The sequence below is a fragment of the Aulostomus chinensis genome, chromosome 10, assembly GCF_037954235.1.
Source record: "Aulostomus chinensis isolate RoL2024-O1b breed Wild chromosome 10, RoL_Achi_v1.0, whole genome shotgun sequence".
In the NCBI taxonomy this organism is placed as follows: domain Eukaryota; kingdom Metazoa; phylum Chordata; class Actinopteri; order Syngnathiformes; family Aulostomidae; genus Aulostomus; species Aulostomus chinensis.
Genome location: NC_141329.1, coordinates 23,772,738 through 23,796,021, shown reverse-complemented (window position 1 = coordinate 23,796,021; position 23,284 = coordinate 23,772,738). Strand labels below are relative to the sequence as shown.

General features: G+C 41.2%; 1 protein-coding gene across 4 annotated transcripts in view; it reads left to right on the top strand.

Annotated features, from left to right (window-relative positions):
* LOC147254950 (neurobeachin-like) overlaps window positions 1–23,284 on the top strand; it is a 180,945-nt gene that overhangs the window by 51,199 nt on the left and 106,462 nt on the right. For 3 of the 4 annotated variants that reach the window (XM_086216540.1, XM_086216539.1, XM_086216538.1), the window contains exons 12-29: window positions 489–641; window positions 2,559–2,727; window positions 8,678–8,757; window positions 9,019–9,081; window positions 9,357–9,454; window positions 9,892–9,984; window positions 11,426–11,534; window positions 11,633–11,714; window positions 11,818–11,941; window positions 12,563–12,755; window positions 12,879–13,862; window positions 15,070–15,287; window positions 15,810–15,963; window positions 16,343–16,523; window positions 17,409–17,530; window positions 17,896–18,003; window positions 18,333–18,501; window positions 20,059–20,497. In XM_086216540.1, coding sequence (XP_086072666.1) covers window positions 489–641; window positions 2,559–2,727; window positions 8,678–8,757; window positions 9,019–9,081; window positions 9,357–9,454; window positions 9,892–9,984; window positions 11,426–11,534; window positions 11,633–11,714; window positions 11,818–11,941; window positions 12,563–12,755; window positions 12,879–13,862; window positions 15,070–15,287; window positions 15,810–15,963; window positions 16,343–16,523; window positions 17,409–17,530; window positions 17,896–18,003; window positions 18,333–18,501; window positions 20,059–20,497 — 3,539 coding nt within the window. The remainder of the gene's footprint in view (window positions 1–488; window positions 642–2,558; window positions 2,728–8,677; window positions 8,758–9,018; window positions 9,082–9,356; window positions 9,455–9,891; window positions 9,985–11,425; window positions 11,535–11,632; window positions 11,715–11,817; window positions 11,942–12,562; window positions 12,756–12,878; window positions 13,863–15,069; window positions 15,288–15,809; window positions 15,964–16,342; window positions 16,524–17,408; window positions 17,531–17,895; window positions 18,004–18,332; window positions 18,502–20,058; window positions 20,498–23,284) is intronic. The other variant, XM_086216541.1, reaches the window with a different exon arrangement.

The window sequence follows — 23,284 nt, the reverse complement described above, 5'->3', positions numbered from 1 at the left end:
ATAAATTTATTATTTTAACCTTTTAAATACCTGCAAAAGACTAATCCTTATCTGACTGTTCATTCATCCATCCGTTTTCTATACCGCTTATCCGTTAAGGGATTCGCAGGTTCTTATCTTACTGATAAACTTTAATATACACCTTGGACTACACTTAAACTAAGATTAAACAGATGATTGTGCGCTGCTAATATCCATTTAGCCACAGCACTTTGAGTACTCTGTGAAAACAATTACACATTATACCTTTTTAAAAAAACCTATGCATTTTTCCCATTTGTTCTATACATTCATTTAATTCCTCGTTCATCCTTGTCTTTTTAATTGAAATTCATAAATCTTGTTAAATTAATGCTTTTCCAATACTTGAAAATCAACACTTTAGTCAATATTAGATTTGTAATTTGCTGTCACAATGCAATACTATCATTTTTTTTTTATCTTTATTGTTGACCCTAATTAACTTGACTTTGTGCTTCTTCCTACAGTCCTCGCGTGCACACATCACCAGGGCTGTATTAGAGCAATTCCTCTCTTTTGCAAAATATCTGGATGGTCTGACACACGGTGCACCACTATTGAAACAGCTGTGTGACCACATCCTGTTCAACGCTGCCATCTGGATCCACACCCCTGCCAAGGTGAGCTGATAGATGCGACTCGGCCCATGCAGACACGGGTGTCATGATGTCAGCAGACTGAAGTGGATGCACAGCAGATGCTGAAGTAGTAGTTGCACCACTGTTACAAGGAATGACGCTGCATCATCATTTCTGTGAGGATGAGAAATGAAACCTGTACATGTATTTGGAAACTGGGGAGGAAATGTTGCTTATTGTCAAGCACGCGTCCCACTCTAGACTTGGCTGAAAGGGACAATAAAAAAACAAAAACAAAGTCATGATGAAGTATGACTGCAGTTGGTAAAATTACATCTCCCACCACTAACTTCTTAAACTGCATATTAACATATTAATTAAGGCAACTGCCCTTTTGATTGTCTTTTGAGTAGTCAAATTCAATCATTTTATTACTTCACCTCTTGAGAGTTTGTGTTCTAATTAAATTTGACTAAACCTCTGCCAAGTGTCTGAGGGGTCTCAAAGTCCAAGTCAAATTAAATAGTCCTTGTTGTCTTGCATAACCTTCTGACATCCATCTGCATTGATGGAGAACTCATTTCGATACCACAAATAATCAATGTAGGTATTGCATCATGCAGTAACATAGCACAAGAGGTCACACTGCTGCACAATACAGCACCAACCTAAATTAGCTTTTCTTCCAACTTACAAATGTCAATCCATCTTTTGCTCTGCACTTGAGGTTGTTGAAAGAGGGATCATTTAGCTTTCAATCAAGCCAGACCTTGACACTGAAAACTGAGATTTAGTCATGTTTTTCATAAAACATGTCACCAAATATATAAAAGAGGGATAATTACATGCAATTTCAGCTGAAAGTGTAGCGTGAAGGACGGGAGTGCAGCTCTACACCTGCTACATTTACCATATTCTTGCTTTTAGAGAAAAGTGAGTGACTGCAGTATATCTCAAACAAAGTTTTTTTTGTTTGTTTTTTTAAGTCTTCCTTAGATTTTTTTTCTTCAGCTCTCCTTCTGACTATAATGACCCATGGAAAAAGGGGATGAGGTATATCAGAGAAGCCAGGTTTGTGTTGCAAATACATTTGCCTCAGGAATGCTGCTGCTGGTGGGACCGAGCCATGAATAAATATAAGGAAGTAATAAATACAAAAGTGTCTGGAGGCTTGCCTGCAACAGTCCTCCAAAATAGAGCATAGAGAAAGAGGGTGACAAAAAGAGAGAAACAGTGAGGTAATGAAGTGGGTTAGATCACTTTTAGCTACATGGGCATAGAGAACTGTGCTGGCTTCTTCCCTGAGGACGTGCCACACAGTCCATGTTTCCTCTGTCCCGTCCTCAAGCTGCAGTGATTTCAGACAACCAGCTGGGTTAATGATGAGAACATGTAGTGGGAATTCATTACATGTGTGTACTGACTATGTCTTAGTAGATAAATATGATTTATAATTTTCTGTTACCATGTAAATTACATGACCAGCAGTATGGTGTCCTGACAGCACAGTGTTTCATTTCAGTAGCCATAAACCACATCAGGCCTGCATCCTAACCCTATTCTCGCTTTTAGTGTTGGCTCACATTAGATTTTTTAATATCCTTTGATTTATGACATATGGGGAAAAGCCCCTGGCATTTAGTACTGGGATGACTGGTGGTATTAAGGATGTGTGTAAGGTCTGTTACTAATTTCAGGGGACAGGCTAATCCTTCCTGAACCAAGTTGAGCTGCGATAATTATGAAAATGAGTCACAAAAGGTTAGTGGCCACAACTTCCATCGACCTGAAAGGATAATATGCTCAGCAACTGCAATCCACCGCATTAGAATGTCTTAATGATGTAGACAGGTATAAGAGTCAGGGGATTAAGTTGTTTTTTTCACATATTTGAAATGTATTCTCACACTCTGCAATTAGTAACATTGATGCATATGCATGTGTGTGTTCCCACTCCAGGTACAGCTCTCTCTATACACTTACCTTTCTGCTGAATTCATTGGCACGGCAACCATCTACAACACGATTCGACGAGTAGGCACGGTGCTCCAACTCATGCATACTCTAAAGTACTACTACTGGGCCATCAACCCGGCAGACAGCAGCGGCATCATACCAAAAGGTCTTGGTGAGCACATTTAGCATTTCACATTTCTTTGAGGAGAAAAGAATTCCAGGTAAGTTAATTAGGTCCTCTGTTGTGGAATATAATTTGATTTAGGTTGTTGTGGATATAGTGCCTCCTGTAAAACTGAGGGCTCATTGAAGTGAAGTGATTTGAAAGGAAATCACAGGGAATGAACCAATCATAATGTGCATATTCTGCACAGGCCGGCTATCAAAGTGACTTACTTTAATGGCAGCAGCTCTCCTGCTTTTGAAATGACTCATCTCCACATGGAAGCACTTGCCTGTCAGCTGTTTGTACCCCATGGCCATCACTAGAAATGATAGTGAGGCAGAAAAGCCACATTAGTAATGTCATTCCGCTCGGGTTCTTAGTGTGGGTGTTAGGCCTCTGAAGCCTGGGCCACTGACATCCTCACTCTATGAAACAGCAGGATGTTACCAAACAGGCTGTGCAGGAAATCAAAGGGGCCTTGAACTGTCGTCTTTACTCTTCATTCTTCTGTTGTTGAAATATTGGAGCACTGGTACAAGGGTTGTTTTTTACAGTGAGCACAGTTTACCCTGCATTAAGGCCCTGATGACAGCTGCTTCCGGAAGGTTAAAGCTTGTATTCTTACAATATTGATGTAATACTTGTCACACGGTCAAAGGGGCTTTAGTTCTACCACTGCTAGTAATTTCTTGAAATAATTTTTGGGAATTTATTTTAGGCGGCACGGTGGTGCAGTTGTTAGCACTGTTGCCTCACAGCAAGGACGTTCCGGGTTCGAGTCCCGGCTTGGGCTTGGGATCTTTCTGTGTGGAGTCTGCATGTTCTCCCCGTGCCTGCGTGGGTTCCGGCTTCATCCCATCTTCCAAAGACATGCAATTGGGGACTAGGCTAATTGGATACTCTAAATTGATCGTAGGAATGAATGTGAGTGTGAATGGTTGTGTGTCTCTGTGTGTTGGCCCTGCGATGGACTGGCGACCTGTCCAGGGTGAACCCTGCCTCTTGCCCGTAGCCCCCCCGCGACACTTAACAGGAATAAGAGGAAGAAAATGGATGGATGGAATTTATTTTAAAGATAAATTCAATGTCAGAATTGACTGCAGAGAAATAATTTTAGTGTATATATGCAGAAAAAGTGGATTCACGTATGCATAAATCTAAATCAAGTTTTAGCCAAAGGAGGAACCTCAGGACAAAAAGAAGTAGCTCCCTTTTCAGAGGTTTAGTCAGACACACTAGTAAGTTATATACAACAAACCAGTCTAGTAGACTTGCTAGTGATCATTACTGATTTCCTACCAATAGTAGTGTCCATGTGGCTTACAGGATAATATGGTTTCCATCGTCGTCTTCCGCTTATTCCTTACTAGTAAGGGTCGCGGGGGGGCTGGAGCCTATCCCAGCATCTGCGGGCGAGAGGCGGGGTTCACCCTGGACAGGTCGCCAGTCCATCGCAGGGCCAACATACAGAGACGAACAACCATTCACACTCACATTCATACCTATGGTCAATTTAGAGAATCCAATCAGCTGAGTCCCCAAATTGCATGTCTTTGGACGGTGGGAGGAAGCCTGAGTACCCGGAGAGAACCCACGCAGGCACGGGGAGAACATGCAAACTCCACACAGAAAGATCCCGCGCCCGAGCCGGGACTCGAACCTGAAACCTTCTTGCTGTGAGGCCACAGTGCTGACCACTGCACCACCATGCAGCCCAATATGGTTTCCCATATCTGTAAATAGGTCAGACCAGAGACCCTTCATTCTGCCTTTTCCTGTCAATTTGCTGGTTTTTTTTCCCCTGCTTATGCTGTGTGGTATCCCTTCGCCCTCCTGATGATGACATGCAGGGGAGGTCTGAATTTGTGATGAAAACTTGTACCTAGATAATTTCGATCTAAGACGATGGGCTGACAATCCAACTGACAAAGTCCTGTCAATAAAACTGTATTTTGGGAAGTGGCTAGTCTCCTCTCTGTTATGAGTGGAGCGTAGGAGAGATAATTAGTTTATTATCTGATGATGTGGTCGTGTTGGCGTCACCTGACCAGCAGGTAATGTGGCTGTGTCAGCTAAGTGTGAACTGGGAGTCACCTTGGGGTCAGTGAGATTGTTCTGTACGCCAGTGTTTTGTTCACGTGTGAAAACCAGTGCCATTCCAGGTGGACTGTATGGCAGGAACACACAAAGACATAACCAGACTTTGATGGTGAAGAGTCAGGTAAGTTTTAGGAAAACTTTCTGCAAGGACCTTGGACATCAGGAACTTAGGAACTCTTGGACTAAAAAAAAAAAAAAAAAAGTGTTTCTGACTGGGATACATACACTCAATGTACTTGGCAAATGAAAACATAGTGTGCATTGTTGTAGAATCCCTTGGAGATTCGGAGGAAGATAAAAAGGGATTACTGTCCTCGAGGACATTCTTCAGAGTTGGTCACGTTTCATTAATCTGTGCTTAATTTGGCTGGTCTGTCATTCTAAACTGAGAAATGACCAAACAGAGGTGGATACAGTGTTCAATTCTAACAATGTAGCAAGGACATTTAAAACCAAGCTCTTGCAGCTGCTCTCTCTGTTTCCCCTCCCTTTTTTTTTTTTCTTCCTTGAGTCTTAATAGAAAGTGCTTGCAAATTAAAGCTGTGTATCATTCAGTTATGTACTGCAGGCACTGGCAGACAGATGCCCATTGCTCAACTTCTTTCATTCCTTGACATGTACCCTCAAGCCAACACATAATCTGTCTCCATCTATATCGCTCTCCTTTTGTCTGTACATCTGTTTCACTTAATAATAAGTGATGAAAAGCTGTTTAGTTAGTCACCACATTCAATTCTGTCTGCTTCCATCTAGTTTTCAGGAGAAATCAGACCTGCCAGACAAGTAGATGTGCTTTATAGGAATGATATGATCAGGCTCAAATATTGTCTGTGTGTGCCCTCAGTCTGATAAATGACTCCCATGGACACAGGCACCTGCAGTGCTTCAAATTTACACCTTTGAAATCCTTTGGAAGTTGTTGAGAGGGAGATGGGAGCATTAATTATTCATATTGCAATTAAGAAGGGTAGGGAACATTCTCATCCGGTCCATGTCAGGCTCCGTCGCCACACTGTCCTCTGTACCATGAACCCAAAGTGGTCTCACATGTGGTTGTTTTTTTTTTGTTTGTTTTTTCAGAACTTGACACAAACAATTGCTTTCTGCAATTTTGGTCATTTAATAGTTGGCCTTGGCAGTACACCTGGAAACACCTGAAGGGATGTGAGCTATTTTTTTAAACTAAAATTAGACTCTTGATATTATAGAGAAAGAAAAGCAGCTAAAAGAAGTGCCAGTACAGTATCGGAGGTGCTGTTACTCAGAAACTAGTGGCAGAATGGAGTTGTGCCCAACTTGAAAACCAGCGCACCTGAAAACACCTGAAGAGATTCGAGCTCTCTTTTTTTTTTAAAGTAAAATTAGATTTTTGAGGTGATGGAGAAAGAAAAGCAGCTAGAAGAAGTGCCAGTACTGTATTGGCGATGCTGTTACTCAGAAACTAGTGGCAGAATGGAGTTGTGCCCAACTTGAAAAACAATTATTGTTGCCGTGATCAAAATAGAGTGCCCTTCTTTATTCAAAACCGTTGAGGCAGTGGAGATATACATTTTTTTAAATGTCTCATAGGTTTAGTTTGTAGAATTATGCTGTATGTATGCTGTATCCTGTGACTTAATTATCATCAGTTATAAGCCAGTCAGATTCACGCATTAATCACAAGGACATAAATCGTTTTCCAATAAACTATCTCCCTCTACCCTTGGGATGCAGGAAGCAAAGTAATCTGTGATCAAAAAAACAGAGCTGTGCAGAGCTGTTGAGCATAATTGGTTGTGAATAACTTGGATGCAGCGGCTGTGGTAATAATGTTCTTATCATCCCTTCCATGTCAGGCTCTGTCGCCACACTGGCTTCTCCTTTCTCACTCTATTAATCAGTGTCAGGATGCGATGATACTTAGCGTCCTCCTGCAATCTCGGGGAGCCTCATAATTGATTACACTGACCGTTTGATGCAGGATGGTCAGGTGTCTGCTGCCACTCGATCTGTCATCATGACACAGTCCCTTACTTTACATGAACATGTGTCTAGCCAAGGTGGAGGTTGAAGTTTATCATGAGAGACAAAAAGAAAGACACTCAGGACACACTGAGAAAAGTACTTAGCACATCTACTGCCACTGAATACCTCTCCAGTGAGTTTATACCTGACTGCACAGGTTGAATACAAATTTATGACTCAGCTGCCAAGTTTTACTGCCAAAATGGATTGGCCTCAATGTGGAGGACATTAAGTCTACTGCTAATCAGGGGATTCATGTTTGGATTGTCATGAGTGGAAATATATGACATGTCCTGTCTTCCCTGATGTGTCTGATTGAATAGCTTTGTAATGTTTTAAGCTGCCTGTCGCTAGAGCCAATTAGTCTGATGGAAGGGTTCTTAAAGTATTTTAAGTTAGAAGAAACACACTAAACACTAACTGGCAGCTGATAAAAGAATAAGCAATACCAGGGGCTGTCTTCCAATATAGCTAATGAAACAACACAAGAAATGAAAAAAAGAAATGGTCACTGAATATTCATCATTAATTAGCTGATAGAAGTATAGGAAGGCGTGTAACAGAACAATAAGAATCAGCTCATAGGAACACTCCAGAATATATGTATACAGTACATACATACATACAGTAGATACATACATATATACATACATACATACATGTTCCCATGACCATATCATTCAGCGCTGTCTGGGGGGTCCTAATGTGTTCCCATGCCAGCATAGAGATTAAATTCATCCACCTGGTCCTCTGTCTGCCCGGCTGCCTCCTCCCAGCTGGATGTTCCAGGAACACCTCCCTTGGGAGGCGTCCAGGTGTCATACTCACTACTTGCCCCACCACCTCAGCTTGCTCCTTTTGAAGCACAGGAACAGTGGCTCTGCTGTGGTATCACGGTATATCAGTGCTTTCTGTCATTCCTGGACGCAAATACACCTGCTGACAGTGTTCAGCCCATCATCTGTTGAATGAAGCTGATGACAGGGATGGATTGCAGTGGTTACCTCAGGGTGCTAAAGTCACCCTAGGCTGGCAGAGCCCTTCTTGATGAGTTTTAATCACCAGTGTGATGGGCTGGTGTGATCATGGCGTCCTTGGACTCTCTGGGCAAGTCACTGTTGGATGATTGATAATAATAACTCAAGAATACTCCTTCCTAAACCACCTGAAGCTCATGGTGCTCTCTCTAAAAGGTTCAAGGCTGTGTACTTCTGAGCATGATTTATGACATCATGCTTGGGTGGAATCCAAGCCCAGTCAAGGATGATAATTATATAAGTGCACTGCTAATACATAAACTCAAGTGCATGCACACTGAGGATGTAGTTTACACTCAAGTAGGAGACAAGGAGGAGTCATTTTATAATTACATAAATTTGCATATTCATAGATTCAGGATTTTAAAGATTTTAGTGTTTTGATCATTTCTGACTGGGTATGGTAACTTTTTGTGGAAAGCTTTATGCCATTATACAGATCTTTAATAAAGATGGTATGTATTTTAATGTTTCCTACAAGATCTGAAGGTTGTTGGTTTTGGAACACATTTAAGAAAAATCTACATAGAACTCTTCAAAAGAATCTGAATATAACATATAATGAAAGAAAAGTGAGGATTTTCAGATGTTCCTCTTCTTTAACATCTGTCCTTTAAAACTCAGAGGAAGAGAAAACAAGACATCAATAATTCATGGTCAATTAAGAAATATTAAAAAGGTAATTCTAGATTGTGAAAATGAGCCAGGAGTAAAATAAATACCACAAATGACTGAAACACTGCAACAGAAAACGAGAGGGTATTATTTGGTTTTAATACTTCTCAATCTAATTGCTTCTCTCCATCTTATTACAGATGGTCCAAGGCCGACCCAAAAAGAAATAATTTCTCTGCGGGCATTCATGCTTCTCTTCCTCAAGCAACTCATTTTGAAGGTATATCCCACCTGTCTCCATGCCTCACAGCCCCTCACACTGCCTGATTTTGAGTCTTACTCAGCTGCAGTGCAGGATTTTTAAACTCATCTTGTGTTATTCTTTAAAAACTGGTCTGCTTAATAATGTCTTCGCTATTTATTTGTGTTTATTGCTTAGAAATGGTGTGATTGGAAGGAATAACAATCTTGCTGAAGCTTCAAATATTTGCCTCCCACAAAATTTAATTTGTATCCGTCTTTTGTATTTGTTTAATTTCAGGACCGAGGTGTGAAGGAGGATGAGCTGCAGAGCATTCTGAACTATTTGTTAACAATGCATGAGGTACGTGAGTTTATCTTTGCTTCAAGTGTCTCCACTCAGTGCCACTAGTTAAGCTTCAAGCATCACATTTCCTGAAGTCGGCAGCTATGGTACTGCCCCTCTGTTGTTCTAAGGTGCACCAGGTCCCGGATGTATCCTCCTGCAATTGCAGATGGTACAACTGCACTCACTATGCCTTTGCAGCTACTTCACTTACAGATCCTGAGAAGAGGATACAAAGCATTGTCTTTTGCAATTATTTTTCTCATTGTCTTTTGTTCCTGGTTTGCCTGAAGGATGAAAATCTTCATGACGTGTTACAGCTGGTGGTAGCCCTCATGTCTGAGCATCCAGCCTCTATGATTCCTGCTTTTGACCAGAGAAATGGAATACGGTAAGCTCCTCATGGGAGACACAATCCTTTTGCTGTTCAGCCACAAAATAAAGAGGTGATTTCACAAACTAAACCTACCGTTTGTCTGTGTGCTTATGTGTCTCATGAATAATTTATATGCTCAGTGACAAAAGAACATGTGTGTATAATAGTATTACTATATTGATTTCACAACATGACACGGATGAACAAACTTACCAATGTGATCCCATAAAATACAAATGCACAAAGAATAACATGACATGTCTGTTCTGAGAAATTCATTGTGAGGAGGCTGCTGGTTTTGCCAGGACAGTCATTTAATGCTAATGTAAATTTACTCTGAAGGAGAGTGGTTGTCAGCTAACCAGTGCAGGGCCTTTTCATCAAAAGAGCTGTATTTTATTCTGTCAAGACAGTGTGCTGTTGCCAGCTTTTGCTGCTTGTGTCTGTTCCAGGGTAATCTACAAGCTCATGGCCTCTAAGAGTGAAAGCATTCGAATACAGTCTCTCAAAGTCCTTGGATACTTCCTCAAACACTTAGGCCACAAGTAAGTAACCTATTCCAATGGCTGTTTTATAATGGTAATAATACGAAGAAGAAGAAGAAGAAAAGGGATTACTTTTCATAATTATTCTCTCGGGAAGCACTTATATTGTCTGTAATATCTTGCATCTGTAAACAGTGAAAAGTGTATATACTTTACATGGCCTTTGTATATAGAGTGCTTGAATATACTTGATATTGTGCATTATAGTTCTTTGTATTATACTTGTTCTCTTTTTATCACTCACTCCATTTCCTTTTTGAGGTTCTGTGCATTTCCCCCAACTATCAGTAAAGCTCATCTCATCGACAGATCACAATGTCTCATTGGTGGTAATTGTTTTGCCACACAAAGCTTTCTTAAATCCTTGCAAAATGACTACACTCAAGTAGGTTAGAAACTAAAAAAGTCATAACTTCACATTTGGGGATGATTCATATATTCCTTTCACTTTCATGAAACTGAATATGTTTAGAAGAGCTAAAAAGTCTTTACTGGTGGCCAGTTTTACAGTTTTTTTTTTGTGGAGAAACCTGAATTCATGGCAGTGTGCCCTAAAGCCATTACTTCACATAATAGAAAGGTGGAAAAGGTCCAAGTTACTGTTCCACAGAGTGACATAAATAACACCCTACCCACAAGGATGTCAGTAGTATATCCTCTGTGCTGCACATTGGAGGGAAAACGCCTGCAGTTGAAGAGCTCGTGATTCAGAATATGGATGCAGGGATGGATGGATGGACAAGAAATCTGGGTTGTGTTATGTTCACACTGGTTGTTGTTACTGGTGCTTGCTGAATGCTGGGCCTGTTTTCATCCTTCATTTTATGAGCTTTCACATATCCAGAGAAGCGGAGAGTCATTTCGTCTGGATTTATGCTCATGAAAACATTTTATAAGGCTCATCCTCCTCCTCAGTTTGTTTTGCATCAACAGTTTGGCCCTTTCTTCCATTGCACATACAAGAGAAACTACGCTTGTAAATCTCCAGTTTCAGCCCAGAAAAAAAAAATACTAAAAAAGGCCAACAAAAGTGCTCAATATGGCTGCATACTGGAACAGCTTCAAGCATCCTTGACAACAGTTCTTCTGTTGTTTGTCACCATTGAACCCATTCACCTGTGGTATAGGTCTGTTATATCTCTGATCCATTTTTGATGACAGGCTAACTTCGTTATCCTACACATCTGCAACAAAATCCCACAAATTTATGACAGCAGGCAGTTCCTGACACTTGTCTCCAGAGCCCGGCTCCCTGTGGGTGAGAACAGGGAATGAAGCTGACAGCACTCACTGATCCTTTCAGTGGCTTATGGAGCTCTAAACAAGCTGCTTCACCCTTATGTCTACGTGCGTGTGCGTGTGTGTTTGTGTGTGTGTGTGTGTGTGTGTGTGTGTGTGTGTGTGTGTGTGTGTGTGTGTGTGTGTGTGTGTTTATCCATAGGAGAAAGGTGGAGATCATGCACACTCACAGTCTCTTTGCTCTCCTGGGAGAGAGGCTCATGCTGCACACCAACACTGTGACACTGATGACCTACAACACTCTGTATGAGGTAATACAATCCTTTTCATTCAAATGTTCCAGGATTGCTCCCCTGCTGGTCTTTCTGTAAAGAATGGGGAATGATCTTCTCACTTTTTCCTGCATCAGATTCTGACAGAGCAGGTGTGTACACAGGTAGTTCACAAACCTCACCCTGAGCCAGACTCCACTGTAAAGATTCAGAACCCAAGTAAGACTGGTCTTAGGGAGCACATTTAGTTAATAAGTATGCATTATTTTGTTGCAGTGGTGTCACAGGTATATTATTTGTGTGTGAATCCATGTGATATCAGTGATCCTCAAGGTGATAGCAACTTTATTGAAGAACTCCACCCCCACCACAGAGCTGATGGAAGTTCGTCGACTTTTCCTTTCTGACATGATCAAACTATTCAGCAACAGCCGAGAGAACAGACGGTAAGCAGAATCTGAATTGCCATTTACTCACCCACTCCATCAATTATCCTCTTTATCAGTGTATCAAGGGATAAGAAAAAAGCTCCTTCTTCCAAGATTAATAGGCTTATATTGATGCACACACACACACACACACACACACACACACACACACACACACACACACACACACACACACACACACACACAAGCGAATGTCCTCTAGGGATGTCACTATACCATTTACTTTTGTACTAAGTTGATGCCAAAATTTAGAAATGCGATTGTATTTTTCTCACCCTACGTTCTGAAAATGTCCATGGTACTTTGGTACTGGAGATACTGTCTGATCACAACATGCAGCATGGTGGCGGACAGTAAGGTCAATATATTTAAGTTGAAAATGATTCTTTTAACCTCACCAAGGTAGTGTAGGAGGCAAATCAAAAAATTTTAATGTGCAGGGTTGTACCTCTCCCTCCTGCCACATTTATGAAGGCCAAACTGCAGAAAGATTACCTCAATTTTCATTTATTTTTTTTTTGAAAATTACATGAGGATGTAGGTTTATTTTACATATTCAACATTTTCTATGTGACTGTATAGTTTAGTGTTGACCATTTGTTGGTGTGTGTACTGCAGATGCCTGCTTCAGTGCTCAGTGTGGCAGGACTGGATGTTTTCTTTAGGATACATCAACCCCAAAAACTCCGATGAGCAGAAAATCACCGAGATGGTGTACAACGTCTTTCGTATTCTGCTCTACCACGCTATCAAGTATGAGTGGGGAGGGTGGCGCGTGTGGGTGGACACGCTCTCCATAGCCCACTCCAAGGTGAGGGCTCTTCTTTACTGTAAAATGAAGGGCAAACACTGATGTCTTTTATTTTTAGAGATATTGTATTGTGCCATACATACATTAAGGTTAACTTTGTGTTTTAATTTGCCTTTTTTGCAGGTGACATATGAGGCACATAAGGAGTACTTGGCGAAGATGTATGAAGAGTACCAGCGTCAGGAAGAGGAAAATATCAAGAAGGGGAAGAAGGGTTTGGTTAGCACCATTTCTGGTCTGTCTGCTCAGGCCTCTGGCATCCAGGGCACGATTGAGATCAGAGAAATGGATGATAACTCCCAGACACCAGAGAGTGAGACAGAATATGAGAGTGCAGACTCACGAATCTTGCTGGCTGAAGGAAAGGAGCTGGAGGAGGGTCTCAGAGGAACGGGAGGGACAGTTGATGGAGTCAGAGTTGAAGTTCATGACCTTTTGGTTGACATCAAAGCTGAAAAGGTGGAGGCTACTGAGGTGAAGCTGGAGGATATGGACTTGTCCACTGAAACTCTTGGAGTATGTGAGAATGGAGCTCTGGTGGAGGTGAACTCTCTGCTGGACAATGTGTATGGTGCAGCTGTTGAAAAACTGAACAGTAACATCAGTAATTTGTTGTTACCAAAGGGTGGTATAGACGATCAGAACACACCTCCTCTAATTACACTAGATGATGACAAAGACAGCATCACTAACAACAACAACTTCTTGTTTGGCAAAGTGGAAGACAGCATGGAGGACAAATTACTACCTGACTTGAGTCCAACTGAGACTTTTGTGCGGTCCAACCCAGAGCTGTCTGTCCACACCAGTGCTGGTGATGAACTGGGCCTTTTAGCTCACATGAGTGGCTGCCCCCTACCTGGCATTTTAGAAAAAGATGAGTTACAGGCAGCCTTGAAGGACATTGACTCTGGAACCCAGGCTGAAGCCGCCCCAAAAAGCCTGGAGGTCACTGAGAGTAGAGCTGTAGCACCCTCTAAAGGGGATCTTTCTGCTCTTAAGACCGGTAGGGCAACAGATACTACAAGCAACCCCTCTGACACAGAGAGGTCAGACGATGGCAAAGACAAAGAGATGAAGAAGATTCAGACAACAGCCACCACTCAGGTTAGTCTGAGGCTAAAGACTGTATAATTCATTCAAGTTGAGACTTGTTGTGATAACCAACACAATTAAAACTGCAGAACAGCCCTTTAATTAATAAACGAGCGTCCTTAACATTAAAGGCCTTATCAAACAGGTTCACACAATGCTCATCATCACCAGGCAATTCACTGCATTTCAAAGTTTGTTCTTCTCAATGACACTTTTGGTCATCCCTCAGCTAACTTGAGTGTGAATAAATACTTCTGTTGTGTTGTCTTTGACTTTCCAAATGTTATCTCACCAAATGGATAAAAATTTGAACTCTTTCATTTCACAGAGGCTGTATGACATTTTAAATGATCCATCCACCGTATGATGTAATCATCTGTTTACAGTTGTTTGTAATTACTGTAACTGCCAGATGATGGAGAACAAAGGAGCAGCACAAAGGTTCAAGACAGTTTTACCACATTAGAGATTTTACTGATTTCACCAGGAAAACTAGGGACAAGGAACTGAAAGGAAGAAAAGGGACCATTTGCCAACGTCAGATTATGTTGGCCTTTAGTGAACAGTTCCATATTAACAGACCCATTGGGAACTTTCCCCTCCCCGACACTGCTTCTAATGGGGACACGATGGCCTGTTGTACATTAGGGAACATCCCTCTGAGACCTAGGAAACTGGGCTGCCGGAAGAATTGGCTGAGCCATCAGAAAGGCAGAAATAGACAAAGAATTATGTTGCAACAATCACTCGGGATTTGTTCATTGTTCCCCTCATCTCATATGAGTTGTGCTCCTTTTCAGAGGTTAGGCTTTTTGACCTGCGCTGGGTCACTAATGGAGGGCTCCCAGCAGTAACTGTTTAGTTCTCAACATTTCGTTGCTGTTTTGATATTGCTCATGTTCAATTCACTACTGCTGCTTTTACACAGGCTTTCTGCAGCACCATGCTGACTCATTCAGCTAATGTGTATTGGTTGCATTGAACATATATTTTTTTCTTTAGATGAAGGAAGAGGTTAGCTGAGGACTCCTTTTAATCTGGCAATTCATCATACATAGTGAACAGCATGACTGTCGCATTATATCTCATTAAGGGTGTGTTATCAATCTTGACAACAGAAAATGGTAAACAACTAGCCTGTGTACAGTACTTATTATAGACAGTGATCTTAGATGTCATATTCAATACATTTACTTGTATGAATGACTAACTGTCTCAGAGTCTACATGGACGCCTAGTCACTCAGATGGAGAGGGACATATGTGTGGATTTGGGCTTCAGGGGGCTGCCCATGACAGAAGAACAGCGTCGTCAGTTCAGTCCTGGGCCACGCACCACCATGTTCCGCATCCCGGAGTTCAAATGGTCATCCATGCACCAGAGACTGCTCGCTGACCTGCTGTTTGCACTGGAGAGTGATGTCCATGTCTGGAGGAGGTGTGTGAAGTGGTTTATGTGCGCTTGAGTAAGACAAAGCAGGATGGTGAGCATGTTGTTGTAGTGCTACTCGGATTACCCCTTTGGAACAGAGCTAACATGATTTTATTGCTTTTTTAGACTTAGACAGGTGGCAAATTTAAGGATAAATCTGATTAAATGGGTGATAATACATACATCAGTAGGGCACAGGTCACAAGCAGTTACCAGATCTCAACCCAAGTAAACATCTGTAGGGGAATTGAACAGGTGTGTTTGGTAGTGCTCCCTAGTCCCCACACACAAAAAATGAAGGAATATTTTTTTTGAGAAAAACTGATGTTATATCCTTTTATACAGAGGTATCTTGAAGCTGTTCTTGTGGCTCCTTGCTAAGACAGTTAGTATTGGTTACCTTTTTTGTTTGTCACCTATTTTCTTTATGATTAATCCTTTTACACGCTTGATAATTTTCTGCAAAATAATAATTGTTTTATATAGGAATTAAAAAATCCAATATTTGTTTTCCTCTTTCCTCCACAGCCACTCAACCAAATCTGTCATGGACTTTGTTAACAGTAACGAGAACATTATTTTTGTCCACAACACCATCCACCTCATCTCCCAAATGGTTGACAACATCATAATTGCTTGTGGAGGCATCTTGCCCCTGCTCTCAGCAGCCACCTCACCTTCTGTAAGTGAAGTGTTGTCACTGTATGGGAATACTGCCATCTTGTGGATGATTAAACTTTCCATGGTTGCTTGTGGTGGTTTGACTTCAGTAAAGAGTTCATCAGATAACAGTTCATCATAGTTAATACAGTCTTGTTTGAAATGTATTTTAATAATTTTTTCCGTTTATTTTATCTGTGCATGTCTAGAGTGCCAAGGTAAGTATCAGTTAATTTCTTTTGGGTTAGCTTTTACTTCTACATTGACCTTCATATTCATTAAAGCAGTAAAAAAACAAATTTCCATTTCCATTTCCAATATTCTGACAGAAAAGCAGAGATGTTATTATGCACATGTACTTTCATTTCATGTGATTTGTGCACTTCTTTCTGATGTGCAAGATGGACTTGGAGAACATTGAGACAACACAGGGCATGTCCTCAGAGACCGCCATCACCTTCCTGTCCCGTCTCATGGTTATGGTGGATGTGCTGGTGTTCTCCAGCTCCCTAAACTTCAGCGAGATTGAGGCTGAAAAAAACATGTCCTCTGGTGGCCTGATGCGTCAGTGCCTGAGACTTGGTAAGATCATGATTATGGGAGTATTTGCTTCACATATCCTAATAATTCCAGTAATCCCTGAATATCCTGTTTGATCAGTGGAAGTAATTAATTTAAGAGCACTTTGCTAATTGTACACTTAATGTGCATGATGGGGAATTGGAATTCATAAGAAGCCGGGAGAATAATTAACAGTGCAATCAGGTACTCTTTGCAAATGTTAGCCTTTCTTGTCTCTCATTGGTGTGTCTCATAGGCCCCTCTGCCTGTGTGTGTCTGTGTGCATAGAGATGAGTAGAGAATTAATGAAATTGGAAATTACTGATTTGTGCCTCTTATTGAATCACCCACTCAGAAAAAAATATAAATCCAGTTCTTCACCAGAATCATTTGATGAATAGAAATTGTGTGTATGTATATGCGTGCATGCGTGCGTGCGTGCGTGTGTGTGTGTGAGTGAGTGACTAAGCCACTTTCAGGGACACAAAATAGACTTCAGGGTAGGCATGTGCATTTGGGGGCAAGATCTTGTTCCCTATTTTGCTAAACACCATTTTTCTTTTTGTGAAGGCTTTGGTTAAGAATATGTAAATATCCTAAAAGTGATGTAAACGTGTATTTGTGCTGTATTGTTGACTTCACATTGTGCATCTGAGGAGATGGAAGAGTTCAGACTTCACACTCTTTGTTGGACTCACACAATGGGTCATCACAGGCTTGAGCGTGAAATCAGTCTGGCTGATAATTTTACAGCTGCTTTGATGATCAGAGATAACTGATTGGCTTTAAAAGGGTAATGCATGTGAGCAACATTTGATTTTCATTTAGCACAGAAGTGTCTCTTAGCATGCTGCGTGTGTTTCTGTGTGTGTGTGTGTGTGTGTGTGTTTGTGTGTGTGTGTGCAGTTTGTTGTGTGGCCGTGAGGAACTGCCTGGAGTGCAGGCAGAGACAAAGAGACAGGGGAAATAAGTCTTCGATTTCCAACAAGACTCAGGAAATGCTGCAAAATGCTCTGACTTCCAACAAGGTACAAAGCAGGCACATGTCTCATTTGTCCAAAACCCCATAACTCTAATGTAATCTTTTCAATGAATTTTATTTTAAGAACAGGTTGCCTACAATCTTACTGTACTTTATTACATGCTTATCATGTTATCTGATTTAGTGACGCTAAATTAGTTTGCCTAAATGTGATTTAAACATCTTTTGATGTTCAAATGAATATGTCTTCTCTTTGCTAAATACATCTTTTCCAAAGAGGTTACTCTCCTTCAAATATTTGTTTTTTGATCACTAAGATTATGTAAAAGGATAAGTGATCGAAAAAAACAGTTGTATTGACCTTTGACTGAACTGAGCTGCATGTAATGTGGTGTTATCTTTCTGCTTTAGACAGCTTTAGAAACTGTACCTAGTAACCTATCTCCCATCAAGGACCCTGATCGCCTCCTGCAAGATGTGGACATCAACCGACTGCGTGCTGTGGTGTTTCGTGATGTGGTGAGTGTGTGCAGGGAATGCATGGAAAACAGGTAGAAAGAATGTAACAACAGACAAACTGATATCCAAAGGAAAACCTTTCAATCAACACCAAAAATGTTGTTGTCATCTGGGCTTAGGTCTAAAAAGAATTGAATTTTTAAAGAACAAGTTTCACAGCAAGTATTAGTACTACGTTAGAACAATGGCAGAACTCTGACTGTGTTTTCATGGCTGGTGCAAGATGCATTTACTGTGTCACAACAATTTCAGGCAGCAGCAGTAGACTGTGTGAAATTGGATCTTCTGCATAGAAAATGGCAAAACTGTTTTGTGATTATTCTCCACAGGATGACAGCAAACAAGCTCAGTTCCTGGCTTTAGCTGTGGTGTATTTCATCTCTGTCCTCATGGTCTCCAAGTACCGTGACATCCTGGAGCCTCAGCGGGAGACTGCCAGGATAACCAACCCATTAGGGCGCAACATGCGTCAGGAGATCAACTCACCAACTAGCACAGGTTTTAACAGATACGCCCTACTTTTCTTACGTCCATCCTTTTCACTCACCTCATCTCAGCCTGTGGTTAGTGATTCAAGCGAATATTACATGTAAATGATCCTTTCTGATACATCACTACCAGCTTGAGCTGGGACCTCATTTAGGGAAATGGCCAGGCTACCCTGCCTGCAATCCACTGGCTCACCTGCAATTTATTCATGAGCTCTGCTAATTGCATCACACATAATTAAATGTGGGAGCAAACAGTAGACTTGGGCTGGAGATGGTTATGAACTTGAATAGGCATCACCACTCAATCTGAAATTAAAGGTAATATGGGCCTCAATCATAAATCTTACATTAAATCACATGAAAGGAAAATCAGTGGCTGCCTACAAAGGTTTAGTGTAACATCTGCTGTCAAGCCCAACTTTCTATTATGAGATGCATGAGTGAGCATACTTTAGTAATAAGAAAGAGAAGAGAATCCAAGGGAAATGTAAGAATGTAATTTGAGCTCAGAGAATACAAAAAATGAATAAAGAGATGATGAGCAGTAAGAAGTTGAGAGATAAGAAAGCAGCAGCATGCCGGCCAACTACTGTGGGTTTTTTGGGCAGTGGAGCCGGCTCGCTATTTTCAGCCCCATCTGTCAGTGCCCATTAGGCAAGCAATCCACCAGAGGAGAATGGGATCATAGAGGTTGCTGGGAGGAGAGAGGCACACTGCTGCCTTCATAAATTTTACCAGAAAAGAGGGGAATTTTCCAGACGGCATGTGGCAGACGATTGTCTGTGATAGGCCAGGAAATCAGACAACTTTCAGGCTAAATCAGGCCCTGCTGACTTCATTAGGGGGCATGTGATGAATATTGATATGACTGACCTCGCATCTGGGTGATCATAGGGTCAGGATGAACCACATTCAGAATAGGTATGCCTGCTGGTTACTGGCAAATTCAGCAAATACTTTATTGGGTCAAGTTGGTTGGAAGATAGATGGTGGATTTCCAATCTAATAAATCACTTGATTTCAGGAAGATTCTCATTCATGCATCTCATGTAGTGAAAGCTGTACAGTGTGCAGGAGGTTATGGGCGTGTTATCTGTGTATATTTGCACATTATTAGAAATATGCTTATTATTATTTTGTTCACAAAGATCCATTTTAATATTTTCTAAGAAATTAATGGAAATGTCAGGAAATGCCCTTTATTGCAATGTTAAAGAAAGCAATTTAATCCCCCCCAAAAATCTTCTCAGTATGTTTTTGGAAAATTAATCTTCCTTCTTCCATCTTTCTTTTATAGAATGGTGATTTTTTTATTTGAGACAATTTTTTTCATCTGCTCCCCAGTTTCAGTATCACTAGATAATACAGCAGGAAATGAAGGTGTGTGTGTGTGTGTGTGTGTGTGTGTGTGTGTGTGTGTGTGTGTGTTTCTCCTGACAACTTGATGTCACATCATTGTCCAGTCCGTAACATTTCATCACTCTCTTTTACTGCCACGCTTAATATTTTTACGTTGCTAACTGACATCTCTGCAAGGCACTTTCTTTTTTTCTACATTCTACAGAAACACCACTAACATTTGACAGCTCTAAAGACCACACTGCACCGTTAGAGGAACTCCACATGGAAGGGTCTATTCCCCATACAGACTCTGGTCTTGGACAGGAGCAGGTAGTCAGCTTTGTTAATGGGTCCAACCTGGACCACAAGGCAGGAGGGCTGGACGCCGTGGGTGAGCTCTTCTCCACCCTGTCCTCAGAGGTGAAGAAGTCCCAAGAGAGCCTGTCTGAGTCAGCCAGCGTGGAGGTGCTGAAATCACCTTCCTCCATCATCAGTATAAGCCAGCCGCACAAGGGCATCAATGTCAAGGAGATTCTGAAGAGCCTGGTGGCGTCCCCAGTGGAGGGCACAGAGGCTGGTCTAGAGCCTGTGTCCTACCCGGATCCTACTGCCAAGGCCCATGGTCAGGCCATGCTACCCATGCAGTTTCACTCTTTTGACAGGTAGGGAGATGTCATTCACTGGTTTTCTGATGTACAAAACAGCATTGATGATATACTGTATGTTGCAACTTTACCCAGGATAGCTTTGTTCACCCTTAGGGACACAAACGAGACTTAAGAACAGTTCTTTTTAGAGTCCAATCAGGGAAAAAAAGCTGTGAGTTCAATCAGTTTTTAGGTTAAGTTTCGATTGAAAATAAAAGAAGATAATACTTTATTATCTCATAGCAGAGTAACCATTAGGCTACATCTCCAGGAAATTAATCTATATAAACATCCCCTGTGTGTGTGTGTGTGTGTGTGTGAAAGTAAATTTAGAGCACTCATGTTAATCCTCTGGGTTTATTTAATTTATCTAGTATACCAAAGATGTTTCCGAAGTAGCATGTGACAAGTTATTAGTTTCAGGGCACGTGTATTGTCCTCATTCATAGTAAAGACTTTTTCTGTTTGAAAACCTCATTGAAGTTCTACGGTGCTGCTGGGTTGTATTTACATTCCTGGCTGAGATAAAGCCTTGCAGTCATCCATCTGGATTTGGAAGTTTACAAACCTGCTCCTGCAGGGATTTCAGGATTCAGCTCTCCCTGATCTGATCCATGTTTCCTGCATAAATGGATGGTAAAGTTTTTTTCTAAAATTAATTAAGGTTGATTTAGCACAAACAAAAAGTCTTTTTTTCCCCCTCTGTTATTAGATTTTTGCTGTCAATGTAATCACTGGCTGGCCCAGAGAGAAGGCTGCATGAGTCAGGAGGAACAATGGGACCACTCTTTTTATTTATATGCAGCTTCTTAGCTGGGCTGAGGTGAGCCTGGTGAATAGGAGAGAAGGTGGGAGGAGTGTGTGGACAGCTGAGAGGCTGGGGGTCTCCAGGGCGTTGATGACAGATTAAACAGAAGCGACCTCACGGCACATCGCAGCCAGCCCTGTCGCCCTCACTGCTCACACCCATAATGGGAAATGGCAGCCTGAAATGAGTCTCTACAGCAAAGTGTATTATTTTTGAAATGCTTTCACACAAACCATCCAGGCCACATATACAACTTTGTCTCATGCTTTTCATGTCACTCCCCTCTTCCAGCCTCCATTTGCTGTGTCTAATTGTTTGCCACCTGCCAGCGAAATGAGCTGCCAGCCATGGACAGGCCTTTCATTTGTCTACCAGGATGACATTAGATTGAGAGTGACAACATCAAAAAAGAGAAAGGAGAGGGGGGGATGGCTTAACGTGCACAGGGTCTAACAACACCTCTACAAGAGACCCTCATAGAGGAATTTAAATTGCTCAACTTCCGCTTTTCGGGTAGACCAGATGAGAGTGCAGCATAGAAACGCTGCAGTAATCTTCCTCTCGTCTCTAAATAAGCTCTGTGAGATACTGTTTGTCATTACATATTTGTCTTTCCCCATTATGGAGAGAAGTGATCATCGGTTTTAATTTAATTTGCAAATGTAAGCATGTGTCCTTTCTATCTTTCCTTGTAAAATAAAGCACTACTAGATTAGGTTCTGTGTGTTGGATTTATAAGGGAAACGTGTCTCTGGCGATGCTCTACACCACAGTCATCTCCCACAGCCACAGACCTCATTAATATTCATTCCAAGATTAATCCTTGCTTTATTCTCCGCAACTCAATTAAGACAATCCTATTAATAAAATATGCACTAGATAATCTATACATGATTCATGAGCTCTCAGCACGTGAATTATTCATGAAAAGAGGTTTAGGTTTTTATCAACATCCTGTAGATCTAATGTAACGTCCCAGCTATGCCAACAAGCGCATGGCACCCGCTGAAGGAGGCAAGTGAGGGTTAAATTTGCAAGATTCAACTCGTACCCTGTTTTTTTAACTATCATAACTCGCCAGTGATGCTCTCATATCTGCCAGTGAGGTTTCACAGAGGAAAGCACTACAAAGATCTACTAAATAAATGATACTTGTCATCAGTTTTCTTCAGAGTGCAGCTGGATCTCTAGAGGTATTAATATTTCAGCAACATGTCAAGCTTTCTCCCACTTACTCCCCCGCTGTGATTGAGTTGATGTTTATCTGCTAAATAAGAAACAAAAAAAAAAATGAGAGCGAGCTTTGGTTTTGCATTTTTGTCAGATAGTCATCAATGAGACTGCAGTTCTTCACTTTATATCTTATCTTTTATGACATTTATCACAGAAAGTTTCTACAGATTTATTTTATTCACTACATAAAACTTGAGTATTGAGAAATTGATTGTAGAAAGGGGTGTAAGATAAATTTACAGTAAAGTCTGAAATGCATATTGGCCGAATAAAATGTGTCTGTTTGCTCGGAAAAAGTTGTGGATGGATTTTGGTGAAATTTGGGTGGTTGATGTAGCCCAGGTAGAAGAGCACATGACTAGATTCTGGAATTGATTCTGATCTGATGACCTCAGACTGCCTTGGCTGTGACATGTGCTCCATGAGTCCGCTATAGTTTGTATATATTTCAGATCATGCTTTTTAAACCTGCGAAAAAATCGATCCCTCTTCATAATGCACAGATGATGCATAATCATGTTACATTTTGTATATGTTTCAAATCACATGCAGATAATGGTGTAGGAGGTAGGATGTAAACTTGGGAGAAACCACTTCCCTCTGGACAGATTTTCTTCATCATATGATGAAGATGAACAATCAAAACCTTACACTTACTTCCAAAGTGTAAAGTGGATCCATGCTATTCCAGAAAAATCCCCACTCCTGCATAACAGAGTCATTTGATCCCCAAATGATGGTGGGGGGGTCAGTCACTCAGG